A 27,998-nucleotide genomic window follows, 5' to 3' on the forward strand; every position below is an offset into this window, starting at 1 on the left:
AAGAAGGGTGCAACTGAGAAAGATGCACCAGACTTCAGAGTACACATCAAAATATCCAAATATCTTCTTTAACTTGCAGCTCTGTAGCACCTGCTCAAAGCAGCATCAGCATTACAGATGTAAGAGTAAAGTAGATCTGGTTGTGCTTTCTAATAAGCCACCTTTTATACAGAGTTTCCAAGTTACTACAAATGGTGTCAATAATGCTCATTTGGCATTGCTAAGACCAGCCTTTGAGTGGCTAGGTTGCAAAAACCTGGGTGTTGAATTATTAATGTGTCAAGTCATTAATGAAGGATCTGGCGTTCATTATTTCCTAACAATTCAGGAGCAAGGCATGTGTAAATATACATTTTAACATATTATTGATAAAGATCCACCAAGAGTGCAACTGTAAATGATGAGACATTACCAAATCAGTTTTAGTGCAGATGCCGTGTAGCCCTTTTCAAGAAAAGGTCAGATGGTCTGTCTGATCAATTAAACATCTTTTTTTTGGTCATAAAGTTATTTGTAAAGCAACAACAGTAATCACAGACCTTTACTAAAGAAAAATAAAAGCATCATGCAACATCCCAGTAGATTCTATCCATTCTTTTTGCCAAAGGGAATACGTTTTGTTCTCTCTCTCCAACAAACAGCATCTCTATAACAGAACGGATGTCATGAAACGACAACATATTGGACTATACTGGACAGGATAATGTGCAGATGGAGAGTGGGGTCACTGATCAGAAACACAAGTTAGTAATGAGCCACACATCCCGCAACACACAGGGTTAGCGAAGTTGTCGATGCTGTTTGTGGAGTGTTTTTCTGATGGAGAATAATATAGTCGGACACATCCATTCAGAGGATCACGTGGCAGATTATTTGTCACATCGCGCTGTCTGAAACAGTTTCTTAGCTGACAAATGGCCAAGCTGTGGGCATTTAAGTGCCTGACTGCAGCTCAGTTGACATACTGGCATCCACTGTGCAGCAGCCTGTTCTCGTCTTTCTCTTGTCATCCGTGGCATTGAGTCATTTGACCAAAGCCTCATCTTAAGGTGACCTTTTATAGTCACTGGTCAAAGAAGTGTTTGTGTGGTGGCCACATTGTCCTTTCACCCTGTACGGGTCAAAATTGACCCCTTTTAAAGTTTGAAAATGTGGAAAAAAATATTTTCACAGTGAAACTTCTGATGTCCACATTTTCAACATTTTTGGGAAATCTTTGAACATTTTTTGGTGGAAAAATAGAAATGTAAAAAAATGTTTCTTAAGAACATTCAGATAAAAAACAACCAAAATCCAGCAAAATTTGCTGGAAGAAAATAGTAGAAGTTTCACTGACATATATGCAATCACTTTAGATATTTTTAGGATTTTTTGGGGGAAGATGTTTACTCTTTTTTAAAAAAAATATTTACAGGAATTTTCTTGCCAAATTTGGGGGATTTTTTAAAATAAAACCTTTAAGGGAATCTTTTAAGGAATTATTGGAATTTTCGTTTTGCAAATTTTCTGAAATTTGGGGAATTTTTTTGCTGAATTTTTGGATTTTTATTCTGACAAAGAAACAATATTTTTTGGTGCCTGTAAATGAGGACAGCAGGAGGGTTAAAAGCCCCATTTGTTGATTAACTTGGAGACTAGAATTTATCAGAGCTCAACTTTTTATGCACAATAGACTAAATTGAACCCTTTTCTACAGTGGAAATTAGTTTTTTGTTTTTTTTTCCCAGTCCAGAAATAAGACTTTTACCATGCTGTGTTTATTTGTCTTCAGTGCACATAAAACAAAAAGAATAATAAACTAATTTAAGAGGGAAATATGCAGTAAACAATGTGTGACGTCGGCTCCGGCTCAGCCAATCGGGTGTCTCCGTGGCTGCAGCTCGGTGACGGAGGAGGAAGATTTCAGCTGCGGTTTAAATACTGGAGCAGCCTTCAGCGGAGGATCGAAGATGAGATATCAGCGCGGCAGAACGAGGCTCAGTGTTTCCGAGGATGACTTGATTTGCGGACAGACCGTAGAACAGTAAATCTGTAGAGGACGTTTAGCTGGACCATTTGGATGGAGCAAAGATCACGGAGCGACGAGCGACGTCATAAATAATGTGAGCAAAAAGACAAAAAATATCTACCGTAAAATGCTGCCAGAGGACATACAGAGAGAATTAAATATTCTTAAAGCCCGTTCGTTGTTTTGCGTGTTTTCATTGCGCGGCTGTTTGAATGAAGGCTGATCTTGGAGCAGACTGCAGAGCCTCACCCCGTGCAGATGTTTACATGTCGACACACAGGCCACACACATGATACTGCCATCTATTTATGAAGCCATGTTGATGCAGTGGGTTTTATTTTGAGATGTGCGCTTTTCATGCTATAATGTCATAGGAGATCTGTTTATGTTGCCTTACATAGAGAGATGGTCGTGCATAATATTATTATACACGATCTTCTGAGAATGGAGAGATTTTAACATGTGTACACTGTAGCAAAAAAAAATTATGGGATTATTTCCTTCTGATTTATTGCCTTTTAGCTGTGCCAGGCAGTAATCCTGTAGTGTCAGACTGCTGCTCCAGTCAAATTGAATAGACTTAATTGGATCATCATGTGTAAATCCCTCTCTGCTGTTATCTTTCTCCCTGCTTCTATTTGGTGGCTTTTTTTTTTTTTTTTTTGCTGAAGTCTTATAAGGACTACCTTTAAATAAACACAATGCAGCTCTGACTCAGTGTTGTTGCCCACTCATACCAGCAGCAGCTATTTAGAGGAGATCCCTGTAATATGTAGTTGTTTCTCACACACTGCATGTCCATTGAATGGCACGGAATGACCCTCTGAGTGGTCTCGTGATTGGTTATTATATAATGGAGAAGCATTGTGATTGGCTGTGAAACAGAGAGCTCCTGGAAGAGAGGGCTGTGTGTGTGCATGGACCAGAAGTCTGTGTGCACGTGGCCATTGTTGACAGTGATATTAGGGCTGGAGCATGTGCTTGAATGTGCTGTTGGTATGGGTACGTCTGAGAAGGAGAAAATCAATAGATAAGGGAGCCAGAGTGAGACAAAGAGGGCATATAATTATGTAATTCTTGCCAAACAAACCCACTCCAAGTGCTTGAGCAAGAAGTCACGCTTGGAAGAAACATGTCCACCCAAAGAAAACAGATTTTGACCCAATGGTAGCCAACCACTCAAGGAGTTTTGCCTTTATTTTGCACACATTTTTAGACTTTCCTGTTGGACCTCTGATTTGTTTTCTACAGCACTGATTTATTTTAAAGCATCTAAAAGTGACGTAGGGATACATCTTTCCAGTAACAGTAACATGGTTACTGTGGGTAATATCACTACGAACTGTGCAACTGATTTCTACCACAGTACCCAAGAAAAAGCACAACTGCCTGCATGATCATTTACCTGAGAAAATCTGTTTCTTGTAGCCTGGAAAATTCATTCATTCACTGGTTTAATAACTGCATTGTAGTGTGTCATGTTGTTATAATGGGTGAGTGCAGGTCTGATGTTTAAAAGATTAATGCTAGACCTGCTATGCTAATGCTATTTCATTAGAGCAAGAGATCACAACGTGTAAGTCACAATAAGCGAAGCCTGTTCAACAAATCATCCTCTTTATTAGTGCTCTTACATGGTTTGCCATCTGTTCCCGAGGCACGCTGTAATAGTGTGTGTGTGTGTGTGTGTGTGTGTGTGTGTGTGTGTGTGTGTGTGTGTGTCAGTGTCTGAGTCAGCACAAGCAGGTGGCAGGTGGATATTTTAAAGGACGAGGTATGACACTGATATCACAGATTTTGTGTGTGGTTGTTTGTTGATTCAGGGAAAATGCCTTCTTCCTGTGTCTTTAACCGACCTCTCACCTCACTTTCAGAAGCCTCTCTTTATCCCACACTCTTTGTTTTTTTCTTCGTGTCTTTCCCTGAAATCATCTTAACGTGGCATAATCTATTCTCCAGAGTCCAGCATCTTCATCTGCTTTGCTCCTTTTAATTTTCATCAGAATGTCACTTTTTTTAGTTTTACTCTTTCATCTCATTACTCCTCTCCTTCTTAATCGGTCTACTTTCCTATTCTTGTTTTATTTCATTCTCTCTAGCCAGCCTTTTCTTTCTTTCTTTTTGTTTTTTGAATGGGACTCAATCCAAGTCGTTTAGCAAATTCCGATGCATCAGATTAGAAATTCTTTTGCCCCTAAAGAGGCACTGACGGCCGGCGTGTAGCTGGTTGTGTCAATATACCTTCGGCTCAGCGTGTGAAAAGCAGATTTATATGTTTTTCACTGTACTTTCTAAAAATATCTGCCCTCCATGCACACTCACCAATATCATACCAGTTGCTCCCATGAATAAGGCATCATGGCTGTAGGGCCATTAGCTGTTGTAGTACACACTCTGACATATAACACAGCAGAGACCAGAAGCACAATAATATCTTCTTAATATTCTCATAGCTTTTTGTGCTTCTTCATATGCAAAAATATGCAAAATGTGAAATGTTAACTTGTCTATCATCAAAATGTTGATAATACTATTAAATTCTTCTGGATGCAGGATGTGTTTTGTTGTTCCTTTCTCTCTCTTGACTAAACAACCACCCGTCTTACAGCTCAGTGAATGCCTCTCCCTGTCTGTGGCTCTCTCCAGGGCCATGTTTGGCATTCTACACATAGAGCATTAGAGGCTGTGGATCAGAGAGACTGGCACCGCACCATGTGATTAATGCTGCCCCTGATGGACTGTGTTTTCACTACAGAGAGGGAAAAAAGGCACTTCTGAGTTTATAGCATGGTTTTGTTTTCAAAAGAGAGAAGAGAGACCTTAAAGCGTTTATTCACCAACGCCGATCACACCCACAAACAGCCCCAACACTCAGCAACAACACGTCAGTAAATACAAGAATGGGGAAATTCTCTTTGTTTGTGGTTTCAACAACCTGCCAAGCATGTGAGATTGTAAGTTTGACTGGCATGTGTGTGGGCAGTAACTGAACTCAAGTGGATCAGTAATGGAGCTTAATGAGGCAGGATGACAGTATGGTCTTTAACCACACACACACATATATATTGTATTATTATTGTATAGTCTTATGTTAAAGGCATGAATATAATCTTAGTTAATCGACAAAGAAAGTGGGGATCCATCTGCAGCAATGAAATCCAAAAAAACTCTTTCTGCCTCCCTTTCTGTCTCCAGTTGCAGACCATGAACTATGTGGGTCAGCTGGCGGGCCAGGTGTTTGTGCAGGTCAAGGAGCTGTACAGAGGACTCAACCCTGCGACACTGTCTGGATGTATAGACGTCATCGTGGTCCGGCAGCCCGATGGCTCCCTGCAGTGCTCCCCCTTCCACGTCCGCTTCGGCAAGATGGGTGTGCTGCGGTCCCGTGAGAAAGTGGTGAGATCATAGAGCACTCTCCATCTCACACTTTCACTTATGTTTTCATCTGCGTGCAGGTAATTAGCTAAGAGTCTGTTTGCCCACGCATGTAACCTATGTGCAGCAACCACAAACGAGCTAGACAAAGGAAGTTCTTCAGAGATAGTAAGTGGTAGAACAAGAATTCAGGCTTGATTTACGAATTCTGATCTTTCACTTGAGTTAAAATGGCTAGAAAATTCCTACAAAAACAAGCCTTACCTACAAATAAAACTAAGCAGAGTACCATATTTAGGCAGTATCCATATTGCACTTACTAAAACTCAAACAGGTAATGCATTTAAATATGTAAAAATGATGACTATACAGCAGTCCAAACACTGCATGTACCCTTTTCTTTTCTTTGTGAATCCATTTATAGTGACAGATAACACACAGATGAGATGGATTAATATTTTTTTAAGGCTAAAACTACTGCTCATTTCTACACATGATGAGGTTGACCACATGTTAAAGGGCTCTTTATTCCGTCCTGCAGGTGGACATAGAGATTAATGGAGAGCCTGTGAGTTTGCACATGAAGCTGGGAGAGAATGGAGAGGCCTTCTTCGTCAAAGAGACCGAGAACAAACTGGTGAGTAATGATTGACAGAGTCATTACTTCTAGTCAGTAAACACACACAAATATAGAACGGAACATAACTTGCGTACATGAAGGTTACATAGCCAGAAGTGACATGCAGGCAGTGTTTAATTTGTTCTGCTGCTTGTCGGGAGCACAGTCAGTTCTTGTCCTGTTTCACTGTCGAAGTTTCTCCAGGTTTTTACCACTTACTGATAGATCTACAGATGCATAGAGGTACTGTAATCACCAGACTTCAGTCTCTAGTTTTCCTGCTCAGACAAGCCCAGAGGACGCAGAAATGTACCTCTTCTCTTTTCTAGATGAGACTGAGCTTCAGAGAGAATTAAAGATGCTTCAAAATCTTTTAGCAAAATTAAATGATCCAAAAAATAAAATAAAATAAGAGTCTGTTGTGTCTTTCTAACAATTATTTATGTATTCATGTAATGTATCTAAAAGTATGTGATCATAGACAGCAGGAGGGACCAGTAAATGACACGTGGACAATAGCATCTGTTTGTTTCGAAAAAAAACCCATCTGCTGATCTGATTCTGTTTTACACCAGCAAATAGAGACTTTAGCATGTCTGCTGAAATATAAGCTGAGTAACAAGACAGAGACAACAGCTTCTGTCCTTCGTGGCATCCTGCTGGCCAGCATGACTTTAGTTTCCTGGAAGCAAACCATCGGGACATGCAGAGAGCATAAACAGTCAGACTTGTTCGCACACAAACACTATATAGGCAGCTGGCAGATTGTAGCCAACTCATTTCTTGTCATGGTCTTCACTGAGCTGCATTGTTGGATTGCGTACACACGTGGACAAAATTGTTGGTACCCCTCAGTTAAAGAAGGAAAAACCCACAATTCTCACTGAAATCACTTGAAACTCACAAAAGTAACAATAAATAAAAATTTATTGAAAATTGAATAATCAAAAACAGCCATCACTTTTGAATTGTTGATTAACATAATTATTTAAAAAAACAAACTAATGAAACAGGCCTGGACAAAAATGATGGTACCTCTATAAAAGATTGAAAACTATTTGACCAGAGTGACATGATTAACTCAGGTGTGTCATTTAATTGACATCACAGGTGTTTCCAAACTCATAATCAGTCAGTCTGCCTATTTAAAGGGAGACAAGTAGTCACCCTGCTGTTTGGTGAAAAGGTGTGTACCACACTGAACATGGACAACAGAAAGCGAAGGAGAGAATTGTCCCAGGACATCCGAAAAAAATTATAGACAAACATCTTAAAGGTAAAGGCTATAAGACCATCTCTAAACAGCTTGAAGTTCCTGTGACAACAGTGGCTCATATTATTCAGAAGTTCAAGACCCACGGGACAGTAGCCAACCTCCCTGGACGTGGCCGCAAGAGGAAAATTGATGACAAATTGAAGAGACGGATCGTTGGAATTGTATCCAAAGAGCCCAGAGCAACCTCCAAAGAAATTAAAGGTGAACTCCAAGGCCAAGGTACATCAGTGTCAGATCGCACCATTCGTCGTTGTTTGAGCCAAAGTGGACTTCGTGGGAGACGACCAAGGAGGACACCACTGCTGAAAAAAACTCATAAAAAAGCCAGACTGGAATTTGCAAAAATGCATGTTGACAAGCCACAAAGCTTCTGGGAGAATGTCCTTTGGACAGATGAGACCAAACTGGAGCTTTTTGGTAAGGCACATCAACTCTATGTTCATAGACTCAAAAAGCAAGCATACGAAGAAAAGAACACTGTCCCTACGGTGAAACATGGAGGAGGCTCAGTAATGTTTTGGGGCTGCTTTGCTGCATCTGGCACAGGGTGTCTTGAAAGTGTGCAAGGTACGATGAAATCTGAAGACTATCAAGGCATTCTGGAGAGAAATGTGCTGCCTAGTGTCAGAAAGCTTGGTCTCAGTCGCAGGTCATGGGTCTTCCAACAGGACAACGATCCAAAACACACAGCCAAAAACACCCAAGAATGGCTGAGAGAAAAGCGTTGGACTATTCTAAAGTGGCCTTCTATGAGCCCAGATCTGAATCCCATTGAACATATGTGGAAGGAGCTGAAACATGCCATTTGGAGAAGACACCCATCAAACCTGAGACAACTGGAGCTGTTTGCTCATGAGGAGTGGGCCAAAATACCTGTTGACAGCTGCAGAACGCTCATTGACAAATACAGAAATCGTTTAATTGCAGTGATTGCCTCAAAAGGTTGTGCAACAAAATATTAAGTTATGGGTACCATCATTTTTGTCCAGCCCTATTTCATTAGTTTGTTTTTTTAAATAATTATGTTAATCAACAATTCAAAAGTGATGGCTGATTTTGATTATTTAATTTTCAATAAATTTTTATTTATTGTTACTTTTGTGAGTTTCAAGTGATTTCAGTGAGAATTGTGGGTTTTTCCTTCTTTAACTGAGGGGTACCAACAATTTTGTCCACGTGTGTATGTCATCCTGTGTCATGTGTATAGACAACAAGAAGTCAGGAGCAAGCTGTGACATCAGTATGTCAAAAACAGCACCAGAGTAAAGGTTGAAGTTCCACAGGTGGCCTCAGAAGCTAAAAAGTATGAAAAATAGACATTATGAATCAAAATGAATTAATGATCGCAAAAAAAGGTGGATTACCCTGTTTGTCAGACTCTGTAAAACTCGTCCTATAACTATATGACAACGCAACAGTCACACTGAAAAGCGAATAGTGTGCTGGTTGTACGATATCGTTCATCATAGCCTTTGGTTGCTGTTTTGCCTCCATCTACTTGAGCGGATGCAGCTGTCAGACTTGAATTATATGGAATTTGCGTAACTGTGCAACACCACAGTAAAATTTTGGCTCCCTAGTAGATCATATTACACATACGTATTTGCAGCCCAAGTGCAAGCAAACCAGGAAAAAGTCTAATCTGGGAACGCTTCCCTTTGCTTTGAAAACTGATTCTGTAAGGTGATAGGCAAGGATTCATGGAAGGATGGAGGAATTTAAGGTCAGGACATCATTCCTCTGAAGGAAACAAGGATGATCTATTCCCTCGCTGTGGTTAGCAGCCTTCACAATGTTATGTGTGAAGTGTTGAGCAATGACAAAAGCTGGCTGTGCTCCTTTAGCAAGAATTAAGAGGAATATGGCATAATCTGACAAGATCTAATTCCTAATCTGAAGGATTACATGGATGTGATTCTGCTTTCATTACTTAATGTCTGTCTCAGAGAGTAGAATTCATTCTCTAACAGTCACTTAATCAATAGGTGCATTAGGAGCTCTTTAGAATGGTTCCTGTAAGAATACTGTAATGCCTCAGTCCTTAACGGATGGGAAAATAACAGCTTTTGAATTTAAAGCCCTGAGCACACAGAATTATTTGCTAATTCTGTTTGACCGTGACTGTTATACTGTTCTGGCCTAGAGTCAAATCCTCTCCTTAACATAACTCTCCCTTCACAGAGTGGAAAAGCACCAGAGACCTATTTATAGCTCTGCCCAGTTTACCCTCAGAGTGCACAGACTGCACTCACAAATTGGTGGTCATTGATGTGGGTACAATTCGTGCAGACGAGACGGTCAGACAGACGTGCACATTGTGAAAGAATATAAACGTAATTCCCAGTAATGGCACAACATGCACAGTGTGTTTTCCACTCAGATGAACAGGCACAGCATGAAACTCTGTCTGAGGTGGCAGTTTGGTTTCGAGTTATTTACCTTTAATCAGCGTCTTTGTTCAGCGTCTCAGTTATTATCTGCCTGATCTCAATGGAAAAAGCTCAACAACAATTTTTAAGGCCCTACTTGGCATCGAGCCCAGTCTTCTGTGCCTCTCCTCCCACCTCTACTTTCTCCCGCTTTGTCCCTAAGGGGGTGAAGTTATACTTGATGATGAGTTGGGGCTTGTGCATTAGTGACAGGATTGTGCTCATGAAACATTACCAAATGTTCTCCTCTTCAGGCTACAACATCAGGAACCTCTGAATACCAGTGGTACTTTGATGTGTTTATGCTGACAGGCGAAAACATAAAAATAATTGTAGTTGTCTTCATGTTTGTTCAATCAGTGTAGCGTCACCAAGTCTCATTTCAGAATCGTCAACATCAAAGATTTAAAGTTCTATGTGACGCATGCTTCCTCAGTAATTAATGATAATCTCAGTATCTCTTTTTTCATTATTTTATTGGCTTTTTTATAATCAATGCTGTATTGCACCATAGTGCATCTGAAGGCAGTATTTAACACACATTTCTTTGACTAAGATATAAAAAAAAAAGTCATTAAAAATTGTGAATTGAAATTGGTTTTGCGGTGGATGATCCCACTAACCGTGGAGCCTGGAGCAGATGTGCTCTCCTGTGACCTTCTGTATCACACATTCTGAGCACCGTCCCTTCTCCTCTCCCTTCCAAATGAATTGGGCTGAGTTGGACTGTGTTGTGACACGTGAACCGCAAAGCATGTGTCAGTCTGCCCTGTTTGGATCATCCCTTCGTCACTCAGTCGGCCTCTGTCTGTCTCTCTCTCTGTTTATTCTGCTGGCGTGGTAAAAGAAATGTGCCTCAAATGAACAAATCTCTGTGAGTTTGCTGATCTGAGCTAAAACCCAAATTTTAACCAGATTATTTAGATCCACAAAGAAGGATATATTTGTCTGCTGGTCTACCGTTCTGGTACAGACTGAGAAATCTCAACGACTCCACATTGTACTGACAGTTTGTACAGACAGTATGATCATCAGATGATGAATCCAATTTACTTTGGCGTGGCCTGCACTTGATAAACAAAAGTCACTCCCATCATTCTTTCACTGTGTTTAGAGCTATTACACAAAGATTATTATGCTAATAATCATTGTTTTCCAGTGGTGGTGTTAGTATTTGTCCTGAAGCACAGAGCTGCTATCATGGCTGTGACCCCACTGTGTCCTTTACAGTCCAGTGTGAATGCATTCTCTGTTTATTTAGATCTATTTTGTCTATCTATTTTGCCTTTCCTGAGGCAGCTGTTTGGGGCTGTCTTTACCTTATTTTACGTTCCTTCTTGCAAAAAAATCTGTATTTACTCATCGGCAATGAAATACAGGGCTTTGAATACACTTGAAAATATCATACTTTTTTCTACATTGTTTTATGTACCGTAATAGTTACCCTATTAAAATGTGAAGTATAGCAATTAAAACATTAATGTTTAAATTTCCTGGTTCCCACACTTTTTGTGCACAAGTGTACCAAATTTCTGGTTGGTATGTAAAAATATGGTAGTTTTACAGTCACAAGGGAGGTTGAAGGATACTTCAAATACTATCCATAACAGTAGGACATTTCTAATTGGTACATATTTGGAGCTTAAAAGTTGCTAATAATTTTGAGACCTGCATTTGGTGATACAGATATTTTATTAGTTAGTGAGCAACTTGTTTCACATGTAAGTAAATAGTTGTTCTTGGTTAGCCAGTCCACTCTATAGGACAGATTGACCTGTCTGGGTCATTCAGCTGTAGGTCGGGAAAAGAAACACTCTGGTTTGTTGATATTTCTTCAATCCAGTCACAATCATCTTGGGTGGAGCTGAGCGAAAGCGGCAGCTGTGGTGTCTCCTCAAAATAGTGACAAGGGGAATTCTTTGATGAAACATTTGCAGGGAGAATAATTATGATAAATTCACAGAAAACAACAAGACGGGCTGTCTCCCTGCACAATCCAACTCCTCAGCAAAAAACTTCAAATTTTCAGTTTGGCAGGTGGCTGTCCACAGGTTGTCTTTATATTGTTCTTACATTGAAGTGGATATTAAAAATTATAATGTGTAGATAAACAAGAAGTGGAGGAGAAATACTTGTGAAATTCACAGCCAATAGTAGGTTTATCTCCACAGACTAATGAACTGTAGACAACTGCCCCCTCATACCAGAGGGTAGCCTAGCCGCGCTAGACCCAGCTCTGAAGACGCAAGGGTGTAGGAACTCTCGACAGGGAGGGAGGCGGGCTACAAGGTTGTCTTTCAAATCACTCTGCAGCAGTTGGGTAGGTATACAACCAATCAGTGCAACGAATAGGCTGACGTAGTTCCTAGAGCGCCGGAAATCAGAGGATGCGGTAGTTCGGTGAAGCCTTATTTATACAGTCAAGGGGTGAAGCTCAAGTATATTACAGACATGTTAACAGATTATTCAGTCGGTGCTAATGGAGCTCAACGACTGTTGTCGTTTTTGTTGTCGACCCTGGCAGAGAATTAAATTCGTTGCCGTGGGCTGTCTAGCGCGGCTAGGCTAGTTGTTTCCGGTTGTTTCTGTCAGAATCGTTGCGCCTCTGTCGTCACTTCGTTCCGCCCGCCTTCTGACTCTACACTTCATGGTGATTCGTCGGCCAGTTTTAGGAGCATCCAGCCTCGAGGCTTACCGAGGGTAACTAGACCCTTGCGTCTTCAGAGCTGGGTCTAGCGAGGCTAGGCTAACCAGGAGCCACTATAGAGAGGGACTTATTTTAAGTGATTTTTAAACCATATTAAGGTCTTAATTTGACCATGTCATGTTCTTCTATCAACAGGAGGTGGTTCCGTCCTACCTGGCAACATCACCTATCATGTCAATGGGGGAAGAGTTGATGGCATCCCAGCTGGGCAGGGGCAGCTCTCGTCACCTCGGTAGGTTCTGTTGAAAATAGAAATATTGTCATTTTTAAAATGTGCATATCGATCAGTTTTCATGCTTCTCTTTGTCACCACATAGACAACATCCCCTGCAGCTCACTTCCTGTCCAGAGCCTGTTGCCACAGCAGGGTGATGGAGGGATGACCAAGAAGAGGAGGAAGCGGAGGAGGAAGGCACGACCAGAGGGAGGAGGAGGAGGAGGAGGAAGGAGGGAGGAGAGTGGAGAAGAGTTCTCAGAGGACGAGGACATGTTCACGATTGACTTGAGCACGGATGAGGAGAGAGAAGGGGACAGCGACAGGTGTGTGCGTACATGAGAAAGTGTGTGATTGTGTGTTTGGGTGAAGAGAGACGCAAATTAAATGTGAGTCAGCCTTTTCCATCACTGAGACACACACAGTCATAGTCACATTGTTGTTTGTGAAGTCCATCAGCCACTCCCAATAACTCATGTAATTGTGTTAAGTGAAAAAAACTGAGTGAGTTATGTTTTTAGCATTGTTGTAGTTGTGTAAAGAAAAGGGTGTTTAGTTGCACTATATGAATCAGAGGATCAGGAATACAAAAACAGGGCAGAACTGAGGACATTTTGTTAATGTCAGTTGAAATGCATATATTTGCCAAAATTATGACTTTCCTACCTCAGCTTTTGTGTTTTTTGTTTGTTTTTTTACATTTTCTGCTATCACCTGAAGTTAGTTAGCCAATGTTGTCAAATTGATCATTTTTGTACATATACGTCAGTATTGTCATTGTGAGCATGCTAATTTGTCCAAAGCCTTCCTATAAGCTTCACAGAGCTGCTCCCATGGTTGAAGACTGTGGATCTGAGCTTTAATTAGAATTACAAAGTAATAAAGAATTACAGGTTCCTGGAATGATTGTGTAACAACCAAGTTTCAGCCTACCATCTGATCCTTACAGACAATGGCTTTAATTTTTAGTTAAGTGTAACACTCTAAAGCTCAGAAAACCCGCTTCATCATGACCATGTGGGTGTATTTTGATCAGATTTGACTGACAGTTACAAACACCCCACCTACTGTCACCAGATTCTGATTCAAATGTCTCCAAATCCTAATTTGTGCATGTACCGTACATGACATCCCTTTTCTCCAGATAAACCCAGCCCAGTTCAAACCAGTCAAAGAATTCAGGAAAATCACAAAAATTGGTCTTTGTTCGGCAGTGTGTGTTTATGTCAAAAAGCAGTATTTACTGTAACTAAGCTGCTACATAAAAGTGAAATTTACATTAATTCTTTCTCAGTTCAGTAAAATCATTTGAATGGAGCAAACCACTTAAATGGTTTTGAGAGAAGCGATTTAATGTGTGAGTGTGCAAGTATGTGCATGTTTGTGTTTGTGTGTCGAGCCCTTTCAAAACCAGCTCTGTTTGTTGGACACACTCCAGGGATTCGTCCTGTTCCCACAGTGTTCTCTGTCTTTTGAAATAATGGCTCACAGAGCCATCCTTACTGCAGGGCTCCAAGCCTTTTTTAGGAAGTTTAGCAAATGGCAGCTCGGGAAAATTCCTGAAACCCTTAAAGACGTTAAATAATGTGTGTCAGCTCCATGCAGCGCTTCATACTGTACTTGAGGAGAATATTTTCTTGGCTCTTTCGTGATATGTGGTTACAGTCAAACTGGCTCCAAAGTCTCATTTGGTTTTCAAAGTGTCGTGTTGTTTTAATTTCTGCTTCACAACCACAAATGTTTAAATAGACTTGCAGGGACACTGGGTTTACACACTAAGGTGTCTGCACTGATCGTGAAATAATATGTTAGTGTATATGACTAACATCTCCCTGCATGTGTTTTTTTGTGATCAGACCTGTGTACGGTGATCAGTCTGCAGCCAAAAGCCACACACACCCCAGCACCGACTGGATTCGTTCACAGAGGTATTATTTGGACACAAACCACACAATGCACACTTTATGGTACATTTTTAACTCAAAATGTTAACTTCTTCTCAATAAACTCTTCTTTGTGTATGTTCAGTGCTCTCTTATTCTGTTCAGTTCATACTACAAACTGTTCAGACTTTTTCTGTCCTCACAATCAGTAGAAAATAAATCTGCAACTCACTTTTACATTCTTTGTCCCCCTTCTTGTCTCCTTTTTTCTGTTTGTTTGTGTCTCCTTTATCTTCACATAGTAATGTGATTAAGGAAAGTCTCTCCATTCCTGCACCCTGTGGTCTGTCCATCTCTTGTCCTCAGCAGACATCTCACTTCTCTTCACTTATTAGGTACTATCTTTAATTCCACTCTCTCTCACTACTGGAAATGTATGAAATGCAAGAATGCTTTATTATTCTCTAGTATTTGAAAGTTGTTTAAACATGATGAAGCTACTTTATCTGTTAAACTGTGGATTGCAGAATGATTCTAAATGCAGACTGTCACTTTACCAGCAGCCCAGATGATTCACGGTCATCGACGCCAAAAAGTGACTCAGAATTAACCAACCAGACTAAGGACAACCCTGAGATGCTGTGGACCTGGGGGGAGCTGCCACAGGCTGCTCAGGTATCTACATACCATGCCGTACTGTTGGTAAAGCCTCTTTAACTGCATGAAATAAACGAACACAGTCATGATGTGCTGATCAGTCAGGCTGTCAAATGTAATGTGAGTGGGGATTTTCAAGAATATCTTTACACACAGAAAGACACACTAAGTGGTTGTTTACATATTTTAATCAGATTTCAGCTCGATAGCTTCGACTTGACACAGCTTGCCCAACTCTCTAATAATAACAGAATCTGCCTATTATCACCCCTAAAGCTCTCTCATTAACATCAATTATTTTCACAAATTTAATTTTTGTTTGACTTGCCAAGAACTTACTTCTCCTTACCGGGAATACCACAAAACATCACTTCTACGCTTTGTTTGTTGTCCAGATTAAACAAATTATGGCTTGGCAGTTAGTTTTTGAGGTAAACCACAGATGAATGAAGGAATAAATGGTGAAAAGGGAAGTGAAGAAGGGAGGGCCAAAGACAAACATACTTAAGTGCAAAAATAAATATTGTGTGAAATCTCTCTGCCCTTTGCAGCCGTCTTTCCTGATCTCACACCAGAAGCAGGATTCTGCAACATCAGTCTCCATCCCTGTGTCTGACAGCACTCACTTCAGAGCCATCAGTGACACCGGACCATCCTCCCTCGTTCTATACACAACGGAGTCAGGGGAAACCACTGCTCACAGTGGGGACAAGGGTGCTACAGAGAACAGAAGTGGAGGCAGGGTTGGACTGACTGTTAAGTCTGGAGGACAACAAGGTAGTTATAGGGAACGTAATCTCTATAGCGGCATAAAAAACTGTGACAACCACTGTTCTGGAAAAAAACTACACAAATTCACCATCATTTAAGTGTAATTCCCTCTGGGCTACAGTGGAAACTGTTTACAAATTGTCCATCCATCCATTCTCTATACACCACTTTATCCTCACTAGGGTCGTGGGGGTGCTGGAGCCTATCCCAGCTGACTCGGGCGAAGGCAGGGGACACCCTGGACAGGTCGCCAGTCTGTCGCAGGGCTACATATACAGACAAACAATCACACTCACATTCACACCTACGGGCAATTTAGAGTAACCAATTAACCTCAGCATATTTTTGGACCTCAGCATATTTTTGGACTGTGGGAGGAAGCCGGAGTGCCTGGAGAAAACGCACGCATGCACAGGGAGAACATGCAAACTCCATGCAGAAAGATTCCAGGCCCAGGCCGGGATTTGAACCAGTGATCTTCTTGCTGCAAGGCAAAAGTGCTAAGCACTACTCCACTGTGCAGTGTTTACAAGTTGTAAACAGCTCATATATTTTCCCCACTCTTTTTCCAAGACTTGCAGAATTTGCCCTTGGGGGACCTCCACTGGTGGCTTTGTGGAAATTCATGTTGTTGACCATGAGTTTGTTTTTATCCATCTCTTCATTTTCCACTGTTTTTTGTTCCATAGTGAGAGAGGTGGAAAGTGTTGGGCCCTTGAGCGCAGAGATGGAGGGTTTAACAGCATCCTCAATGTCTGTGAGAATTCTCCCGGATCATCTGGAGGCTGAGGGCAGGAACAGAGGGAGTCCCATCAGAAGGACCGATTCACCATCCAAGAGGAAAGGTACTGTGAGAACTCTGTCTGTAAACAATTCAAAGGTTTTCAGGAAATCAAACTATCTTTATCTCTCCATGATGAACTTTGACATTATCCCTTCTAGAAAAGAGAAGTCAGCACCTGGGTGCTGACGGCATTTACCTGGATGACATTACAGAGCTGGAGCCTGAAGTAGCCGCTCTCTACTTCCCCAAAAGGTATGGTAGCAAACATCCACATGTACATGAGCATGTCTGTGCAGGCCTTCTGATTCCATCCTGAATACACACATCTACTGTATAGAAGGTATTCATGTGGTGTAATTCATCATCTGGTGGCCAATCCAAACTTCCTCAGCAGTGATTAATAGAGATGAATGGAATAATCAGGCTTCACACAGATTATGGTTTCCCTTTTTGTGTTGTGTTTACAGAAATACTGATCTCTGTGACTGGTTTAGTGTTTTAATAATGAAAGTTGTGTTATGTTCACTGACTTATTGTAAATACACACGTGGACAAAATTGTTGGTACCCCTCAGTTAAAGAAGGAAAAACCCACAATTCTCACTGAAATCACTTGAAACTCACAAAAGTAACAATAAATAAAAATTTATTGAAAATTAAATAATCAAAATCAGCCATCACTTTTGAATTGTTGATTAACATAATTATTTAAAAAAACAAACTAATGAAATAGGGCTGGACAAAAATGATGGTACCCATAACTTAATATTTTGTTGCACAACCTTTTGAGGCAATCACTGCAATTAAACGATTTCTGTATTTGTCAATGAGCGTTCTGCAGCTGTCAACAGGTATTTTGGCCCACTCCTCATGAGCAAACAGCTCCAGTTGTCTCAGGTTTGATGGGTGTCTTCTCCAAATGGCATGTTTCAGCTCCTTCCACATATGTTCAATGGGATTCAGATCTGGGCTCATAGAAGGCCACTTTAGAATAGTCCAACGCTTTTCTCTCAGCCATTCTTGGGTGTTTTTGGCTGTGTGTTTTGGATCGTTGTCCTGTTGGAAGACCCATGACCTGCGACTGAGACCAAGCTTTCTGACACTAGGCAGCACATTTCTCTCCAGAATGCCTTGATAGTCTTCAGATTTCATCGTACCTTGCACACTTTCAAGACACCCTGTGCCAGATGCAGCAAAGCAGCCCCAAAACATTACTGAGCCTCCTCCATGTTTCACCGTAGGGACAGTGTTCTTTTCTTCGTATGCTTGCTTTTTGAGTCTATGAACATAGAGTTGATGTGCCTTACCAAAAAGCTCCAGTTTGGTCTCATCTGTCCAAAGGACATTCTCCCAGAAGCTTTGTGGCTTGTCAACATGCATTTTTGCAAATTCCAGTCTGGCTTTTTTATGAGTTTTTTTCAGCAGTGGTGTCCTCCTTGGTCGTCTCCCATGAAGTCCACTTTGGCTCAAACAACGACGAATGGTGCGATCTGACACTGATGTACCTTGGCCTTGGAGTTCACCTTTAATTTCTTTGGAGGTTGCTCTGGGCTCTTTGGATACAATTCCAACGATCCGTCTCTTCAATTTGTCATCAATTTTCCTCTTGCGGCCACGTCCAGGGAGGTTGGCTACTGTCCCGTGGGTCTTGAACTTCTGAATAATATGAGCCACTGTTGTCACAGGAACTTCAAGCTGTTTAGAGATGGTCTTATAGCCTTTACCTTTAAGATGTTTGTCTATAATTTTTTTCGGATGTCCTGGGACAATTCTCTCCTTCGCTTTCTGTTGTCCATGTTCAGTGTGGTACACACCTTTTCACCAAACAGCAGGGTGACTACTTGTCTCCCTTTAAATAGGCAGACTGACTGATTATGAGTTTGGAAACACCTGTGATGTCAATTAAATGACACACCTGAGTTAATCATGTCACTCTGGTCAAATAGTTTTCAATCTTTTATAGAGGTACCATCATTTTTGTCCAGGCCTGTTTCATTAGTTTGTTTTTTTAAATAATTATGTTAATCAACAATTCAAAAGTGATGGCTGTTTTTGATTATTCAATTTTCAATAAATTTTTATTTATTGTTACTTTTGTGAGTTTCAAGTGATTTCAGTGAGAATTGTGGGTTTTTCCTTCTTTAACTGAGGGGTACCAACAATTTTGTCCACGTGTGTATGTACAGTAATACATCATTACAGTTACATTATTGAAGTAGTGGATGTGATTTTCTGATGAAGAACAACATTGCTGCTCGGCCAAATAAAAGTCTACTCTTTAGGTATTACAAGATAGTAAAATTACAAAAAAAGTACAACTCAGGCTATTGTTTGTAGGTCCATAACATTATCAAAATGACTTACACTTTCACAAGAATATTTCTTAGACTACCATCTGTGTTTTCCCTCCTCAGTGACGGCGGCAGCAGCTCCATGAAGGGGGACTCAGAGATGATGATGGTGGGTGTGCGGAGCGCTAATCAGTCCCCACAGTCGGTGGGCAGCAGCGGGATGGACAGCGGCGTGGACAGTTTGTCGGACCAAATGGGTGACCTGCCTCATGTCGCCATCTCTTTGTGCGGAGGACTCACTGACAACAAGGAGATCACAAAAGGTAGGAGAAGGAAAGCACAAGGAGTGAATAAGAAGCACGGAAACAAGAAATTATCAGTTGCTTCTTTAAAGTAATGGTGAAGTTTTTTAACATGTAATGTGCTCAGTCAGAAGTCCAGAGACATGATGGAAATATGTTGCAATTCAATTTGAAAATAAAAAATGCCCATCTAATATCTCCTTCAGTTACACAGATATAATGTATATCACGTGTCTATCAGTTTGTGTGTTCTTTATGTATCTTATGTGGTTTCATATTACAGAGCAGTTCTTGGAGAGGGCAGTTTCCTACCAGCAGTTCTCTGAAAACCCTTCTCTTATTGACGACCCAAACCTGGTGGTCAAGATAGGAAACAAGTATGTATCACTATGTTTAATACTAAAGTCAGTTTACATTTTCACTGAGTACAAAGACTATGATAACCATTTAATATTTGCTTTGAAAACACTTACATTCACATATACCATAGTGCTTTTATTTGGTGTTCGTTGGTCGTAACATTTAGAAGTAGCAGACCAGCATGTGCAACGTATATTTCTGTCTCTTTCAACAGTCTTAAGTTAAAAACCTTCCAAAGCAAAGCACTGTACATCTTTGCTAAATCACTACAAAATTATTATTTTACATTTTGAAAGTAAAGTCTTATTACCGAACTCCCAGCAAGGAAGCATATTTTTCAATATGTTACACTAATCCTTTAATTATCTTCCGCAGAGCCATATTTCCTATTTTACTGTCAGATATGTAAGCCACTGTGGGTAGATGAAGAAAACAGGTGTATATAGATTTCTCTGTCATCTGTTGTAGGTACTACAACTGGAACACAGCAGCTCCGGTCATGTTGGCCATGCAGGTCTACCAGAAACCCCTACCGCAGGTAAGACCACCTCAGTGATAAACAAATAGTTACTCTGATTTGTTTCTAGTATTGTACGTATTGTGATTAAGTAGCCAGTGGTATTAGAAAAACATGCCAGACAAGTAAAAATATGCATTATGCAACTGAATAAACCCTGCTAGTTTTTTATTATTGTGTCACATTTGTTATGGAGCTTTTTTCATCACAGTAAGTGGGAATTTTTGTTGGTCTGTTAAAGTGTATGTACCTGCGCTTTTGTAAAATGAAATATTACAGACCTGTCACACAGGTTATTCAGCACAGTTCGAAAATGACCTTTTTTTGTGTTTCACTGTTATGCAGCCCCCTGCATCACTTTTCTCCCAGCATTCTGCACCCCCAGCATTTTGCAATTAATTCCCCCTAATCTGATGTTTCACTTTGGTTCAGTGTTGTCATTTACCTGCAGTATCTCATTTTATCATGAAAATTCAATCCCGTGCTACCAGCTAATGTGTGTTCCCAATCATTACTACTTCAAACAAAGCGACATCTGTTTTGGGTCATGAACGTGGAGTATATCTGATTTTAAACTCAAATGAACAAAGCTGACAATATTGTTGTATGTACACAGTCAGATATGGCAAATTGGTTATTTCTGAACACACATGGGAAAACTCATATCCAAGCTGCCAGACTTATACCACAGTGAAATATGGCATTCAATCTGTTGTCCTAACACTTTAATAATGTCATGTCTTTATCCCCCTCCTTATTTTTTCCCTTTTATTTACATACATTCTTTCTCCCATCATCCACGCCATATTTGTGTTTCCAAAGTGTTGGTGCTTGAGTTATGTGTTTTCTGCTTTTGGCCTCTTCTCATACTGCCTCCCTGGTCTGTTTGGCTCCAGCCCTTCCCAGCCTGTATGATGTTTTCTGGCTTTGTTTGACTGTTTGTCTGGGCATGCCTTTGTCCGTCTGTCTGTTTGGTTTTGTCTTTATTTTCCAGCATTGTCAACCCATCTATCAGCCTCTTTCTATCGTGTGTGTTCCTCTCTTTGCCCCTCTGGTATGTCTCGTTGTCTGTCACGTGCATTTCAGCTATCTTGCCATAGTTTTGAGAAGTGTCTTCTTTTTTGGTGCTACTTTGCATCTTTTGTTTGCATGCTATTGTGTTTTCACCTCCAACTCCCTTTATTGTGGCAAGTTAGTTGGAGTTTAGTGTGATTTGAAATGTGGTGTTTGCCATGTTTTACTTTGACATTTGGGTTGATTTTTTTGTGCTTTCTGTGCTTTGAGGTTTTTTTTTTTTCTGTTAGTTTTAAGTTACATTTTCAGTCAGTTTTGAGTTGTATGTGCATGGTTGTCTCCAGGCCTCAGTGGAGAACATAATGAAGGAGAAGATGCCAAAGAAAGGTGGACGCTGGTGGTTCTCATGGAGAAGCAAGAACAGTGATTCCAAGTCTGTAAGTACGCAGATAGACACAGTGTTGGGGAGATTTCAGAGTACAGAATGTAGGAAGAGGGAAAAAAGCTTGGAGTCAACATCAACAAGATTCAGTCAATTGAACCAGCTGTGACCTCTGACTTTTGTACAGGAATCAGTAACAGATTCGGGAGGAGACCGAGGAGAGAGTTCGCTCACTATGGCCTCAGTAAACAGGTGACATCAGACACACAACGCCTGTTTTTGACTTGTTCCATCTTTTCTTTGACTCACATTGTCAGTGGGTTATTTCTTGTACCAAACTCGGTGTCTTGGATTTTTCAGGTTGAAGGATGAATCATCCTCTAGTGACGAGGACCACAGATCGTCCAATCAGGTGTCGGGATCTTGTCAGTCAGAGTCCCTCGACCAGATTTCTGGCAGCGTTTGTTATAAGAAGACTCTTCGACTCACCTCAGAGCAGCTGGTACAGTTTTCATTCCTACAGACACAAGTTAGTTCATGTCAGCTTTGAAGCTCTGCAGAGGCTTATTTTTATTGCACTCTTGGTTCACAATGACCAAACATGAATGTGGAAAAAATTATATCTCTGCTTACATGACAAACATGAATACATTGTCTTTACTTGGGTTATCTATAAGCAGAGGTGATATTTAACGCATATTTTGAGATATTTACCCTGAATGGAAACATGGCGTCACTGATAAAATCATGTAGTACAGCAAAGTCAGACACTGAAATGAAAGATAGTTTCTATATCTTTAAATTATGACAGTTTGACAGTGAACTGAAATTAAGAACTACATTTCTCTGCATTACAGTGTGAGAAAAACCACATATACTATTGTTTTATCACACATATTTCTTTTCTGGAGTATCTAACACTGAACGAACACCTTCGAGAACACACATTAACCTTCAGCCTCTCCTTTTGTGGGTGTGTGTTCTTGCCTTTGTTCAAACTGTGTCCATGTGTGTGCTTTACAGGCCAGCCTGCAGCTGAAGGAGGGTCCTAATGATGTGGTGTTCAGCGTGACCACTCAGTATCAAGGCACCTGTCGCTGCCACGGCACAATCTATCTTTGGAGCTGGGATGACAAGATAATCATTTCCGATATAGATGGAACCATCACAAGGTAAGAAACAGCAAGTTAGCGCCTATAGCAGCTGGCATGTTCAGTACCAGCGGATCACCAGCAGATGCCGGGCTTTACACAGATTACAGTGTCTCTTCCATGTATGTGTTAAAGGCCATGCATGCGTGAAAGGACATCTGCATTGACTGTGTGATGTTCCCTTTCTTGTGTTACACTTTAGGTCCGACACTCTGGGTCACATTCTGCCCACGCTGGGTAAAGACTGGACCCATCAGGGTATTGCACGACTCTACCACAAAGTCAGCCTGTGAGTGCTGCCTTACACTTGCATGTTTAGTTCACTGTTATTTTACTTTAACTGAAATTAAATGTACTGTGGCTAAGTGCAATCTATCTCTCTGTCACAGGAATGGATATAAATTCATGTACTGCTCAGCAAGAGCCATTGGCATGGCTGATATGACGCGAGGCTACCTGCACTGGGTCAACGAGAGGGGAACTATGCTGCCAATGGGCCCAGTGCTGCTCAGCCCCAGCAGCCTTTTTTCTGCCCTGCACAGGTCAGACACACACCATCTGTACAAAAATGAGAGTTTAAATGGCCTTAAAGTCATATAAATAAATGTCAACATATTTAGCAGTAGGCCATACATTGATAGAAGGACATGAGAATTTTGTTCAGAAAAATTTGCCATTACAATTCAGTGAACATCATTTAGCTGCATCCTTTCAAAATCCTGTTATATGGATACAAATGTACAGTTAGAGCAGGCTTAAAAAGCTAAAAAAAAATCTATAAAATGTGTTCAATATTCTGTGTTGTGCAGGGAGGTGATTGAGAAGAAACCAGAGAAGTTTAAGATCGAGTGTCTTACAGACATCAAGCACCTTTTCTACCCGAACACTGAGCCATTCTACGCTGCTTTTGGCAACAGAGCCACGGTAAGAATACAAACGCAAGCAGACAGATTGAAGAACACTTGTAATGGATTCATGACTCATTTTGTGATTGCTGATTGTGTGTGTGTGTTTTCAGGATGTGTATTCCTATAAGGAGGTAGGAGTTCCTCTGAACAGGATTTTCACCGTTAATCCCAAGGGAGAGCTGATCCAGGAGCACGCCAAAACCAATATCTCCTCGTAAGCTATAGTCTCTGTTCCTTCTTGATTTTCATTAATGTAACCTGACTGTACACTCATGTTCAAAGGTGCTTTCACATTCTTAACAAGAAAAGCACTCAGAGAGCACAATACTCTACCAAGACTGTTCATTCCGCCATATGGCATTGTCAGAAATGCAGCATCTGTATATGAGCTATTGATGATCAGAAATCACAGCAACATAGAATGTGGTCATTGATTATAAATGTACCAACAAAAAATTGCCTTGCACTGATCACAGATGTGTTTTATGCACGTGTACATTGTGTACGGATACCAAATTACATGACCTAAATATGTAGCGGGCAGCGTGAATTTATAGGACTCAGAAACACCCCCACAATTTAATCAGTTGTTCTTTGTTTCATTTCCAACGGATAAGTCCTGATAAGTCAGCAGCATGGGGTTTTGTAGTAGGATTGCAATCATGCCATTATCAGCAGGCAGCTGACATAGTTTTCGCTTATTGTCATAGTTACAGTGAGGCCATGCCGCTATCTCGCAGTCCTTAACAAATCTGTGGATCCAAATCTAGTCACTTGGTCCTTGCGTCATTTCTGACCTTCCCGGAAAATGTCATCCAAATCTATTAATCCATTTTTGAGTAATGTTGCTGATAGACCAACGGATGGACAAACCAACGCCGATCATTACAAAACTCCACCTCATTCCTTGGCGGAGTAATCAGTACCACGTCGGTATAATTGTCCTCCCTTGCATCCCCTCAGCTGGCCAGCAGATGGTGCTATTTTGCAGGAGCACCATGGCTGGGTCCTGGGTTTAGCACCACCCAAAATGATTGTGGTGGTTTGAAGAAATGCAAACTAGCTATAATGTTTTTCCCAATATCCAGATGAGAATGCAGTCCAAGTACAGTAAACAACATGACCAAATATGCCAGACTTTAAGCTGAAACATACTCGAGAATGATTCAGAGTACTGATTGGGAGAGCACCCTGAATGTCTGAATTCTCTCTTTGCACAGTAAAAACTGCAAAAATCTGTCTCTTTCTCAGTTATGGGCACCTGTGTGACATGGTCGACCACGTCTTCCCAGTTCTGGTTCAAGACGAGGAGGCAGACTTCCACCGTTCTGAAGCTTTTGACCAGTGCAACTACTGGAACAAACAGCTTCCTGGCACCAGTCAGGAAGAAGAAGAGGAACCACAGCCTATTGAGACGAGCTGAGGAAACTCCATCAGATCAATGATGGAGGTTGCTGCTTTCTCCACATCACAGACAGACGTGACACTGTGGTCAGTGGATTTGTGATTCATCATAAAACCGGCAGCCCAGCTAAAGTGTAGATCTTGAAGATTTTAGAATTGAAAACCGTGTGGGGAAACATCTGTGAAGCTTTTCCTAACATGGTAAATGAGAGCAGCTTCTTAACTCAAATACGATACTCAATATAAGTAATTGCAACTACTGATTCGCAGTCGATGAATGTTTGTAACATCCCACATGAACAGATTGCTGTATATCATTCAGCAATGAGAATATAAGCAGTTCTAGAAACTAAGATGAAAAGAGAGCACTAATGAGAAAAAACAAGACTTCTTAGGGTCCGTATACATATGAGACTGTTGTTTTATAAAGAATGTAAGAAATAGGAATTTTCCAGAATAAGGACATCAAATTTCCTGATGAATTTAAAACAGCTGTTTGGGAGTGAAGCTAACAAGTAGTTCTTCCTGATCAGGGTTCATCACAGGGTTAAAGCCTCACATATCACACATTTGCAAGTGCACTGACTCACAAACACATACACAGAAATGAAACTTGTAAAAGGCATTCCATAACCAACGCACAGCACTACAGAACCTAACATCCCTTTAGCTCTCTGAGAGATTCCTTCAAGTGGTCATCGTTCTCTCCTTCAGCCAACACCAGTTCCCACTTAGAGTGGCTGATAGGAAACCATTATGCACGTGATTAACAAAATAATTGTGAAACTGTTGGTACAGAATTCATTTATATCCTCATTTAGGAAAGAATATTCATATTCACCAGTTATTAAGCAGAGATTTAGAATCTTGCTTGCAGTTGTTACTGATCCACGTGTGTGGCTGGTAATCTCTTCTGACCTCAAGCAAAATGGACGTTTTGCACCAGAAACCCCACATTACATTACAGTGAAACCATCCAGAGCATGCAAAAATAGCACAGGTAGTGTATGCAGACATCTTCTGTGCCAGACTCCTTTGCAGGTACAGCTAAATGTGTGTGGTCTGTTGACCATGTTACTGTGAAGCATACGGCCATGGCACATTTTACAGTGTTCAGCAACTACGTATATTCAAGAAACATGCAGGACAATGCAACTAACTTCAGTCTGTGTTATTTCTCTCTGTGTTTTTACATGTACAATTAAAGGAACTCCAGCAATGATGCTAGAATGTAATGTATATAAATCACTCACTCACTCTATTCAAACGACTAATGCTCATCAATGCAACTATTTTATAAACTCATATAGGAGTAAGATTTTCAGTTTTGTAATGATGTTACTGCACAGATCAGTATATGTATAGCACTAATCTGTCCTGTAGTTGAGAAGTAAATGTAGTATATTCAGATGTAAGAATTTCTCATCAGAAACATCTATTTTTTTTTTGTAGTTTGTACGTATTTTTTTTCCATCTGTTATCAGATGTTTGTGTTTTCTTCCACTGATCAAATAACATCTACTGAACCGCATGAATGCAAGATGGAAGCCTGTGTGTGTTTATTTGTGTAACTTAAATTGGGGGAAATCACTGTAAATTATGACTTTTTTTGACCACATGAAGTGAGTTTCTTTTAAATTGTCTAAAACACCCTCTTACTGGTGCTCTTTCAAATGTTCTTGCAGCTGTTTTATGCTTTACTGTAAATCCTCCTTTTTCAAAAACCGTCGGCCTCACGTTGCACTGCGAGGCGGCGTTCTCACCATTTAACCACTGAAGCAATAGATCCATGCGCAGTATTTATGAAATCCAGTAAATGGGTTGATTGCCTATTTTTTCTTCTAATGTCAGGTGTTAAATTTGTCATTTTGCTTCGTTTGGTGCCTCCAGTTTGATGTGGGCATAACTTCATTTCAAACTACATTATGTTTGCATCATACAGAATGGCAACAGCAAATAAATGAATCACTCTCAAGTTTAGTTTGCATTTAACTGCCATATTTGTTCCCTATTTTATTAATGTGTCCTGTGTTGAAAACATGCTAGAATGCAGTTAACACACCCTCTGACTGATTGTGACTGAACCTGTTAAACTGCTATATACTGTCTGTACATAGGATAGACGCTCTGTGTCTGATGCCGTACTGTGATCGACTAATCAGACCTTTAACTGAATCTAAAAACGTTGATGTTCACATGCCCTTGGAGAAAGCTAAGTGTAATTTATGTACAAAAAAAGACAAAGGACGCATGCTGTTGTAAAATTAAGATGCGTATTTACGTGGGTGTAATGATCACTGTCTTGTCACATGATCTTTTAGGGAGGTACAACAAAAAGAAATATGTGTTTCCATATAATTTTACTTCCAAAATATTGAGTAAATCGTCTTTTGATGATTATCACCTAATTCTTTCTGTGAAAGATTTATTAAAACTCTTGACTAGTTTTCAGTCTGTCTCATGTGTTGACATGGATGTTTATCCAGTTTGCTGTCTCCCATGTAAAACTTCTGTTTTGGGCACTAAGCAGCAGTGTGCAGTGCAAGCTATTGTTAACAATGTAGTTCAATCTGTACAATGGACTCATTTTTCAATAAACTCAAAGATAATTTCTATCTTGTTTTATGCTCACTCTTGATATGGAATGCTTGGTTGTTTTTGATGTTTATTTCTTTTTTTCTGCCTTTCACCTCCGACACAGAGCTTTTTTGGACAGAATTACCACTGAGTACGATCCTCTGAACACTTTTTCCAAATTTACATCTGGTTTTCTTTAACTGTCTGAAGTCTACATGATGCAGTCATGTTGGGAATGACAACACAGAGATCATACTACTACTACGGCAAAATAGAAGTTCATCATTCACAGAAAGCCAATGTATGAACTTTCTGGTCTTGTTGCCCAACCCCTCTATCCCTCTATCTCCCCTGGGTGGAGCAAACCCAA

General features: G+C 40.5%; 1 protein-coding gene across 5 annotated transcripts; it reads left to right on the forward strand.

Moving 5' to 3' along the window:
• Nucleotides 1-1,876: 1,876 nt before the first annotated feature.
• lpin1a (lipin 1a) lies at nt 1,877-27,666 on the forward strand. 5 transcript variants are annotated; one of them, XM_051943662.1, is made up of 24 exons: nt 1,877-2,102; nt 5,204-5,404; nt 5,925-6,020; nt 12,550-12,646; nt 12,732-12,954; nt 14,485-14,556; nt 14,814-14,906; nt 15,072-15,186; nt 15,720-15,945; nt 16,629-16,784; nt 16,882-16,975; nt 19,137-19,336; nt 19,599-19,692; nt 20,144-20,213; nt 21,015-21,101; nt 21,551-21,643; nt 21,776-21,840; nt 21,949-22,090; nt 22,612-22,760; nt 22,942-23,028; nt 23,129-23,281; nt 23,549-23,663; nt 23,758-23,861; nt 24,899-27,666. In XM_051943662.1, exons 2-24 carry the CDS (start codon nt 5,213-5,215, stop codon nt 25,068-25,070), a joined length of 2,895 nt encoding a protein of 964 aa, XP_051799622.1. In that variant the 5' UTR covers nt 1,877-2,102; nt 5,204-5,212; the 3' UTR covers nt 25,071-27,666. The 5 variants fall into 5 exon arrangements, with proteins under 5 accessions (XP_051799622.1, XP_051799624.1, XP_051799632.1 ...); XM_051943664.1 differs by having other exon boundaries at nt 15,075-15,186; XM_051943672.1 differs by lacking the exon at nt 14,814-14,906.
• Nucleotides 27,667-27,998: the final 332 nt, after the last annotated feature.

The sequence above is a fragment of the Acanthochromis polyacanthus genome, chromosome 2, assembly GCF_021347895.1.
Source record: "Acanthochromis polyacanthus isolate Apoly-LR-REF ecotype Palm Island chromosome 2, KAUST_Apoly_ChrSc, whole genome shotgun sequence".
Lineage (NCBI taxonomy): Eukaryota > Metazoa > Chordata > Actinopteri > Pomacentridae > Acanthochromis > Acanthochromis polyacanthus.

Excerpts from the sequence above, each read along its gene's own strand:
- lpin1a (XM_051943662.1), top strand. The coding sequence starts at position 5,213 with ATGAACTATGTGGGTCAGCTGGCGGGCCAGGTGTTTGTGCAGGTCAAG. Across the intron at positions 23,029-23,128 it reads CTCTACCACAAAGTCAGCCT|GAATGGATATAAATTCATGT; the intron begins GTGAGTGCTGCC and ends TCTCTGTCACAG. Across the intron at positions 23,664-23,757 it reads CTTTTGGCAACAGAGCCACG|GATGTGTATTCCTATAAGGA; the intron begins GTAAGAATACAA and ends GTGTGTTTTCAG.